The sequence below is a fragment of the Diadema antillarum genome, unplaced genomic scaffold, assembly GCF_040938485.1.
Source record: "Diadema antillarum isolate AM-2024a unplaced genomic scaffold, OU_Dant_1.0 scf00000039, whole genome shotgun sequence".
Classification (NCBI taxonomy): domain Eukaryota; kingdom Metazoa; phylum Echinodermata; class Echinoidea; order Diadematoida; family Diadematidae; genus Diadema; species Diadema antillarum.
Window position 1 is genome coordinate 402655 of NW_027270928.1, and position 10009 is coordinate 412663.

Here is a 10009-nt window from a genome sequence, read left to right on the forward strand (position 1 = left end):
AACTCGGCCTTCATTTTGGGTTGATCCACCAACCACTGGCGTAGCCAGGGGGGGGGGGGGCGATGGGGGCGGTCGCCCCCCTAAGATTTGGACCGGGGATTTGGGAGGCGGAAAAAAAAATGTGTGTATATTGCATGCATGCACATGCATTCATCAAATAAGATATTTTTTGAATATTTCACTCAAAGTGTGCACCAGATCGTTGAATTTCAATTCAAAATATGCAAAATTTCTCGTGCTTGGGAGGGGGTATCCCCCTCCCAAACCCTTCCCCTCTGTGCCTCTTTCCCTAGCTTAGTACACTTTTTAGATTTAAAAAAAAAATATGAATAATTCTGAGTGCACAAGACTTATCACTTATATTCCGAAAAACTCAAGGTTCCCTCATGTATAAGGGGAATTTCCCCTTTTAATCGACCCTTTCCTCCCTCAGTCCCCCCGCCCCATCAGTTTTTTTTTTTTTTTGATTTCCCAAATGTTGGTTCCATCAAATATGCGTATACGAGATATCTCAATTTCAACCTTAAAAAGGCAAAAGCTCCATCGGAAGAGAAGGGTGGAGATAACACTCGCCCACGCCTTCTCCCTGCTCGCCCGCCCCTCCCCCCCCCTTCCGCCATGCATAGAAAAAGACTGTGGCTATACCCAGATCGCTTTATTTCAATTCTAAAAACGCAAAAACTCCGCGAGCGGGAGGGGGAATCCCCCTTCCCCTAAGCTCTACCTCACTAGACTTTATACATACAGATGGTGTACATTCGGAATAAGAGCTAAATTCCGTGATTTCACTTCGATGAAAAAGTATTGCACCAAAAATTTACACATGATCGCTGAATTTCAGGTCTGAAAACGCAAAATCACCTTCGTGTGGGAGGGGATATGCCCCTATCTACACCCTGTGCTTTTTCTGTTTGATTGCTGAACAGACAGCGTTCATGATATTCAGTGTAAGAATTGTTTAATACAAGAAGATTATTTAAATGATACCATTTTATAGGCAAATTGTTCAATAATAATCTACACTAAAATATACTGCAACCTTAAACAAGTGGGACTGTTTCACGTCGATAAAACGCGCAAAAACATGCATCAAATTGCACCATTTGCAACATCAAAATAAAAAAGTTCTCACCATGGGAGGGGGGAAACCCCCCTCCCACACCCTCCCCTCCCCCTTCGCTCGCTCCGCTCGCTCGGGTTCAGTCGCGTTCATGATATTCAGTGAAAAGAATTAATACAAGAAGATTATTTAAATGATACCATTTTATAGGCAAATTGTTCAATGATAACCTACATCAAAATATACTGCTACCTTAAACAAGTGTTACTGTTTCACGTCGATAAAACGCGCAAAAACATGCATCAAATTGCACCATTTGCAACGTCAAAATGCAAAAAGTTCTCACCGTGGGAGGGGGGGTCACCCCCTCCCACGCCCTCCCCCCCCCCTCCCTCGCTCCGCTCGCTCGGGTTCAGTCGCGTTCATGATATTCAGTGAAAAGAATTAATACAAGAAAGGGCTTTTTACACTTGTAAAATTTTGCTTAGCCCCGGACCAACGGTGGGGCTAAGGGGGGGGGGGGGGGGGGGGGGGCCTTAGCCCCACCGTTGGTACGGGACTATCCTTAGCCCACTTTCTGTTTACACTCGTTTTTGCCAAAGTGGGCTAGCCCCACCGATAGTACGGTACTATCTGGCCCTGCAAAATAGCAGGGGTTAGCACCGCAATTGCGGTGCCAAGCAAGTGAGTGTAAACAGAACGAAAAAATAATCCTGGGCTAAGCGACGGAGACGAAGTCCGACCCTCACTGACCAATCAGAAACGAGGCAATCAAGTGCTGCCGGTGCGTGCGTGTACGTGTACAGTACACAGCGTAATTATGAATATTCATGTGGTTTGGAAAGTCCGGGGCTAAGAAATACGACTGTAAAAAGGTCAGTTTTCTCCTTAGCCACGGACAAGAGATAGTACGGGACTAATTGGCGAGTGTAAAAAGCTGAAAAATTGGTACGGGACTAACGATAGTCCTGGGTCAGAGAAAGTCCGGGGTTAAGAAACACAAGTGTAAAAAGCCCTGAAGTGTATTTAAATCATACCATATTATAGGCAAATTGTTCAATGATAACCTACATCAAAATATACTGCAACCTTAAACAAGTGGGACTGTTTCAACTCGTTAAAACACGCAAAAACATGCATCAAATTGCACCATTTGCAACATCAAAATGCAAAAAGTTCTAACCGTGGGAGGGGGGACACCCCCCTCCCACACCCTCCCCTCCCCCCTCTCTCGCTCCGCTCACTCGGGTTCAGTCGCGTTCATGATATTCAGTGAGGAGAATTAATACAAGAAGTTTATTTAAATTATACCATTTTATAGGCAAATTGTTCAATAATAATCTACATCAAAATAAACTGCTACCTTAAACGAGTGGGACTTTCACGTCGATAAAACGCGCAAAAACATGAATCAAATTGCACCATTTACAACATCAAAATGCAAAAAGTTCTTACCGTGGGAGGGGGTACACCCCCCTCCCACACCCTCCCCTCCCCCCTCGCTCGCTCCGCTCGCTCGGGTTCAGTCGCGTTCATGATATTCAGTGAAGAGAATTAATACAAGAAGTTTATTTAAATTATACCATTTTATAGGCAAATTGTTCAATGATAATCTACATCAAAATAAACTACCTTAAACGAGTGGGACTTTCACGTCGATAAAACGCGCAAAAAATGCATCAAATTGCACCATTTACAACATCAAAATGCAAAAAGTTCTTACCGTGGGAGGGGGGACACCCCCCTCCCACACCCTCCCCTCCCCCTAGCTCGCTCCGCTCGCTCGGGTTCAGTCGCGTTCATGATATTCAGTGAAAATAATTAATACAAGAAGTGTATTTAAATTATACCATTTTATAGGCAAATTGTTCAATGATAATCTACATCAAAATAAACTGCTACCTTAAACAAGTGGAACTGTTTCACGTCGATAAAACGCGCAAAAACACGCATCAAATTGCACCATTTACAACATCAAAATGCAAAAAGTTCTCACCGTGGGAGGGGGGACACCCCCCTCCCACACCCTCCCCCCCCCCCCCTCGCTCGCTCCGCTCGCTCGGGCTCGGTCGCTTCGCTCCCTCTCACACTAACCGCCCCCCCTAAGATGAAATCCTGGCTACGCCGTTGCCACCAACCAGCCTCACTGTAATAAACATGAGATAAAAAGATAAATAGATACCCAGTAGATAAATGGTAATGTCAAAATCACATGATTGGCAACCAAAATGTTGAATTATACTATGAGTTAGATAAGTCATTGCATGACATGGTTGATACACACAACTATTTGTAAATAACTAAAAAAATGAACACAACTCTCGAAACTTAACAAAACCATTCACACACACAGAACTTAGACCCTATATAATTTTACAGCAATCCAACGCAGGCTTAACATATTCATTCATTTGCGAATATCTTCATATTCACACACAATAATCTGAGGTTTGGTGTTGTGAGTGTGTCGTATGTCTTCAGGTCGATGTTTAGCAGTGACATCTCATAGATCACAAACGACGCCTCTGACACGAACAAACAGAGAGGTCTTCTTGAAAGTACGGCAACACGTCAAAACTCTATGATGTTAACATTGACATTCTGACACCGTCCTGAAATGAGAATGAATAACGTACAGTTAGACATTTAAATTAAAATAACAAATTGAAATAGCAATCTCTTAATTGTTCTCTTCTCTATAAAACTAACTTGTTACAGACCTAATGTCGTATGAATGATTGTGAGAACTTACCGGTAGGCGGTAGATCTACATTACAATTAAAAGTTTCTTTTACGCCCACGATAAACCCAATAACAATAAATCCTACAAAGGTAATGTTACTGTTTATATCCCTCACAAAATGCATCTCGTCCTCTGATTGGTCGAGAGCACTGTAAACAACAAAACATAGTTCTACCATATAAGTGCGCGAAAAAGACTATACTCCCTAGGGAAATGGTAAAAACTATACCACGCTGGTGATTTTCGCGCCTTTTTTGCTTCGCGTCGCGACGCGAAATATTTCACGTGTAAATGAATGGGTATCGCAGCACCTTCGCTTCGCGAGAGATTTCATGTACAAATGAATGGGTATCGCGGCGCCTTAGATCATCACTGCACTTCGCGAGAACCACAAGGCACGCATACACTCAATGCGACACGGGTTACGTTAGAGAGACTCAGACTCAGACTCTTTAAAGCCCTCATTCTACGTTACAACAGAGTAGGCGATATCGTAGATCTATAATTAGACAACAATAAGCAAGCTAGGGTTCTTCGACGTACCGTAGGCCTTTGGGGAGTTCATGCTTCGCCGTTTGAAAGTTGGTCTCGCAGTTCACTATTAAACTCGAGCGACCCACCCAAAAGATGTTGACAAACGAAACTGCAGTAGATAGTAGGCCTGCTCTAACGTTAGCGCTAGTTAAGCTTAACGTTAGTTCTACCTGTCTAACAGACAGACTCAGACTCCGGCCCTATTTCCCGTCATCTCATTCCTAATAATTAAATAAGAACTCTGTCTCTTTGTTTCAGAGCTGCGTACCTTCAGGTGCTATAGCCAACAATGAACACGGTATCTGCAGGTTGAAAGAGAAGGGCAGATGCACTGATGAGTAATGTAATCCTCTATCTCCCCCCAAGTCTTTGGCATGAAGAAAATGTCAAGAGTCCAAAACGTGACAAAGACTGATCCAGTAATACCGCGGTGTGGTAATAATAACGCTGGGAATACAAATGTAGGTCCATAAAGTTCCGTAGGCAAAAGAGTAAAATCCATAATAACAACGCTGAACGTAGGAACGCGAAAACAAACCAAAGTTAGAACAATGTTCAGAATCCAAAACTGCTGGTAAGCACAACTATAACGCAGGAACACAACAACAATTTCAAGGGAACTGCATGGCTGAAATCACATGGAGTAATCCGCGTGCCAAGCAGGCTGTCTGGTGCGACGGGCAGAGCGTCGGGGTGCAGCAGGGGTGCCAGGCGAGGGGGAAGCGACGAGTGCAGGAGCTGGAACCGGGTCAGGAGGTGTGGGAGGTGTCTCGCGTGGCGTCCCTGGGCAGTCAGCAGTAGGGGGGATGGCCGTATGGAGATGACGCCGTCTAGGAGAAGCATCACTGGTTATCATCTGAAGTAGAGGATCACTGGGAACTGGTTCAGGGTTGCAGTGGGGAACATCAGCAGCGCCGGTTGGGTGTGGTGAGGGTGGTACGCATCTCGCAGGGTTGGAGAGGGGTATGGGTGCTGGCCGGTGAGGAGCAGAGATGTCGACCTCCATAGTCAGTGGGGGTGGGCGCTGTTGAACAGGGACATACTTCCGAAGAAATTTCCTGTTACGGAGGGTGACCCTCCCAGAACCGTCAACCCGAATGACGTATTGGTCATACTGTCGGACCTCAACTACAGTCCCGGTCCTGTCCCACTTAAGTGGATGTGGTCCTGTCTGATTCTGAATCCGGACATGGTCTCCAACAGCAAGGGGGAGGAGTCGTTTGGTATGCTCAGCCCAACGTTCCGCATCTCTCATGTGGCGGGTGCGAAGTGCCTCTTCCCGAGCTACCAGGGTTTCACGCCATGCCTGGTGCGGTAAGTATTTGCCAGGAGCAACAGGGATGAAGTCTTGGATGGCATGGCCAAAGACACACATAGCCGGAGACAACTTGGTGTCCCTATCGGGCGTGTTTCGGTACTGTAGCATGGCACGTTGGAAGGCGTCAGTGTCCAGGGCACCTGTGGGGCTGGTGTTGGACATGATAAGGCGCTTCACAGATTTGACGGCTACCTCAGCCCGACAGTTGCTATGTGGATATGCGACAGAAGAAAGTCTGTGATGAACACCCCAGTCCTTGAGGAAGCAGCGCGTGGTAACTGCCGTGAATTCAGGTCCACCATCTGATGCTAATTCGTCTGGAATCCCAAAGGTGGCGAATGTCCGTCGCAGGCAAGAAATGAGTCCAGGTGCTCCCTGAGTGGATCGCTCAACGATTGGCCAATTGGAGTAGCGGTCTACAATGACCAAGTAGTTGCAGCCTTTGTAGTGAAAGTAGTCAGCGCAGACACATTGGAAGGGGTAGGCCGGAGACAGAAGAGGAGTTGGTGGTGCGCTCGGGTTGGAGGGTGCAATCCTGTTGCATTGGTGACACTGTGCACGGAGGGCCGCGATGGCTGGAGTGATCCCAGGCCAAAATACGGAGGACTCCGCTCTGGCAGTCATGGAGGTGACACCTTGGTGTGCAGCATGCAGATGAGCCAGGACTTCCTCCCGGAGAGATGGTGGAATGACAATGCGATCCTTGTAGAGGATGATACCATCAACTGCAGAAAGTGCATCACGGAAAGGGAAGTATTCCCGGATAGTTGTGGGGAGCTCATGACGAAATTCCGGCATGCCAGCTTCGATAGCATTGAGGAGCGCCTGCATGTTGTCATCACTGGCTGTGGCAGTACGGACCCTGTCCCACGTGACTGATTTCAAGTGGAGTGATTCCAGGGCACATGTGACAGAGGAGAGCATGCAAACCTCGACAGAGTTGTTGTGGGGGGTCATGGTGCGGAGACCCGTCATGAGGGTTGCGGAATGCAGGAACGTGGCGGGGGTCAATGCGATCGTGGCAATGTCGTCAGGCAGGTGCAGTTTTTCAGGTTCACCAGTTGGGTGGCGAGAAAGACAGTCTGTGGCACGGTGCCTGAAGCCGGGAATATGAACCATGCGGAACCTGTAGCGCAGGGTTTTCTCCTTCAAATTCCTCAGGCGGGGATTGGGGATGTCCTGAAGGGCACGGTCTGCGAAGATCTTGAGGAGGGGTTTATGATCAACCGCTATGATGAGGTCCTCACAGCCCAAGACAAAATATCTCGCCTTGTCCAGGGCGTCAGCGACAGCAAGGGCTTCGCCTTCCACTGGAGCATAGCGTGTCTCAGCGGCATGAGTGAACCTGCTGCCGACGAGGGTGATCTTCCAGCCCGAATTGCAGCAGAAGGGTTCAACGTCGTTGCAGCTGCAGTGTTTTTGCAGGAGCCAGAAGCCAATGCCATCCTTGGACCAGTCCGTGGCAAGACAGGTGGGTTTGCTTGGGTCAAAAATGCGCACACCTTCTTCAATCTCACTGGCAATAGCAGCTTTGGACTCGTCGAATGCTCTCTGGAGGGCTGCAGTCCACACGAAGGGTGTTTTAGGCTTCAACAGTTCACGGAATGGTAGCATCTTCTCAGCCATACTGAAGGCATAGGACACTTGATTGACGAGACCAAACCAGGAGCGCACGTCCGTGATGTCAGTAGGCGTAGGGAAGTCAAGGATTGCCTGTAAGTACTTCTGGCATGGGCGAACACTGTCTGGAGTAATCTCAAATCCAGCGAATTCCACGACATCTGCACCAAATGTGAACTTCTTGGGATTGAGGGTGATCCCATTGCGGCCGCAGATATCCAGCCATTCGACAGCCTGGAAGAAACTGTCCCGCAGCGTGTCAGCCCACAGGAGGACGTCGTCGACACATTTCGTCCTGTTGTGGATGCTGGAGACAATCTCATCATACCGCCTGGTGTATCCGTCTCCAGAGGCAATATACCCTTGAGGGGCTGTCTTGTAGCGGTACCTGCCCCACGGAGTAATGAAGGTGGTGAGGTGTCGGTCCTCGGGACATAAGGGGACACTGTGATAACCGTTCCATGCATCAAGTACGGTCTTTTTCTTGCCATGATGAACGGATCGTGCCTGGATGAAGGGCGATGGTGTGTGATGTGTTTCACGGGTAGCGTGTGCGTTGAGAGCCTGGAGGTCAACTGTTCGACGTGGTTTACCATCCTTCTTAGCACACACCACCATCCTGTGGCACCAGGTAACGGGCTCTCCAATGGGGACGGGTTCCAGTACACCCAACTGTACATCGTGATCTAAGCCAGCCTTGACGGCATCCCGCCAATGGAGCGGGACTGGCACAGGCGTGTGATGGGCGACTGGCTCCGCATCTGGGTCCACCATCAATTTCATAGGGGGGCTGTCCATGAGCGGCAGGGGTTGATGCTCGCACGTGTTGAATGTGCTGGACTGGTAATAGTCAAGGAGATATTGTTGGAGCTTCACCCGGTTTGCCTCAGTTGCAGGGAATGGCAGTTCGGTAGGAGGCGGTGGGGGCAGTTGGCGTCGAGGGCAGGTACAGGCGATCCGTTCGGGGGCCTCCTTAAGGGTGGCGGCCTTGTCCAATTGGGGTGTACCTGGTGCCATGCCAAGAGTGGGGAAGCTGTCAGGGATGATCCCCAAATCGATGCAGGCCTCTTTGCTGAGGAAGAGCTTGTCAGAATTGTCTGTGATGTAAGTCAGTTGCCGAGACTCGACGACGTGGCCAAGGGGATTCCTGCCCGATAGGCGTAGAGGAACAGCACCAAGGATCGTAATGCCACCATTAGTTGCAGTGTGCATCTCCATGGTAACTGGAATGAGATCTTGCTGGCGTAGCCCGAGGCGGTGGAGGACCTTCAGACCGGCGAGGCAGCTCTGGCACCCAGTGTCTGCCATGGCTGGGATGGCACTGGTTTGCGAGGGGGATGAGAGGTTAAATCCGAGAGCTTGGTAGTCCCCTGGGACAGCCTGCACGGTCACGTTGAGGTAAGGTTGAGGTTTCGATCTCTTCCTGTGCCATGCTTTGGAAATGTCGTCATATACATGGTGGTCAATGGGGAGGCCGGGTGGGTGTCCAACATCGCGAATGGTGCACAGGGCGTCAAAGATGGCCCCTTCCTGCTCGCCCAATGAGGGCGACTGTGGGACCTTTGGCTTGCCTTTGCTGCGGCAGACATCCTCGACATGATGAAACTTGTCGCAGTGTCCGCATTTATGTCCGTATGCTGGGCACTGCGACTTGCGGACTCGAGTGGGAGCGCTCCGTCCGTGCCCCTTCTTTCCGCAGTAGGCGCATAGTTCTTGCCGTTCCTTGGGATGTGCCTGCTTTGCTTTCCTATAGGAACTGCTGGCTGCTTCCACCGTGTGCGAGTCAAGGAGTGAGGAGGCAGAGCGTTTACCGGCCTCTTTCGCTTCAATGAACTGGAAGACTTCTTCTAGGCCCATATCTTGTTTTTTGTCGCCTAGGAGATCGAGTGGGATTTCAGAGTCGGCGATTCCCCTGGTTAGCACATCCCGCATAATTGTGTCAGTGTAATTAACATCTGCACCACAGGAGGGGCAGGCTATGATGAATTTGCAAATGTCTGCCTGACCTCGTAGGCGAGCTCCGAAGCTGCGAACTGTCTCGTCTCTATCTTGACGCATGTTGTGGAGCGTTACACGGGCAACCATGGTGTTCTCCTCACGAACCGCAAGCTTCTTGATGGCTGCCAGCACCTCGTCCTCAGTTTTGTTGGTGAGGCTGCCACCAGCGGCTCTTGTGAGGTCCTTCCGGAGGGGTTCATCGCAACATTCAAGGAGCTGTACGACCCTGTCTTTCCCTGTGATCTTGGTGGCATCCACATAGTCGGACCACCTTGACGTGAAGTAGTTCCATTCCTCGCTGGTACCAGCAGCAGCAACCGTTGGCCTCTTAACCTTCTCTACCTTGGCAACTTGTCCAGAGGTGTGAATGGCAGTGTGGGCGGTGAGGAGGGCAGCTACGATGGCGGCGTCAAGGTCTGGTGTGGTGTAGTCACAGTTGGGTATGGGGCAGCTAACCGCAGGCATGTTGGCGAGTTGATCGAATTAAGTTCACAATACCGTGTTCATAAATAAGAACTCTGTCTCTTTGTTTCAGAGCTGCGTACCTTCAGGTGCTATAGCCAACAATGAACACGGTATCTGCAGGTTGAAAGAGAAGGGCAGATGCACTGATGAGTAATGTAATCCTCTAATAATTATTTTTTAGAGTGTCTAACGAGTAAGTTAGAGTCTAACTTGTTCACTGTTTACGTTAGAACACCGTACGAATCACACGAATTTACAGTGGCACTCGATG

General features: G+C 49.1%; 1 protein-coding gene across 1 annotated transcript; it reads right to left on the reverse strand.

Annotated features, from left to right (window-relative positions):
* Positions 1-4971: 4971 nt before the first annotated feature.
* LOC139710818 (uncharacterized) lies at positions 4972-9738 on the reverse strand. The gene has a single exon (XM_071622736.1). The coding sequence runs from the start codon at positions 9736-9738 to the stop codon at positions 4972-4974; it is 4767 nt and encodes a 1588-aa protein (XP_071478837.1).
* Positions 9739-10009: the final 271 nt, after the last annotated feature.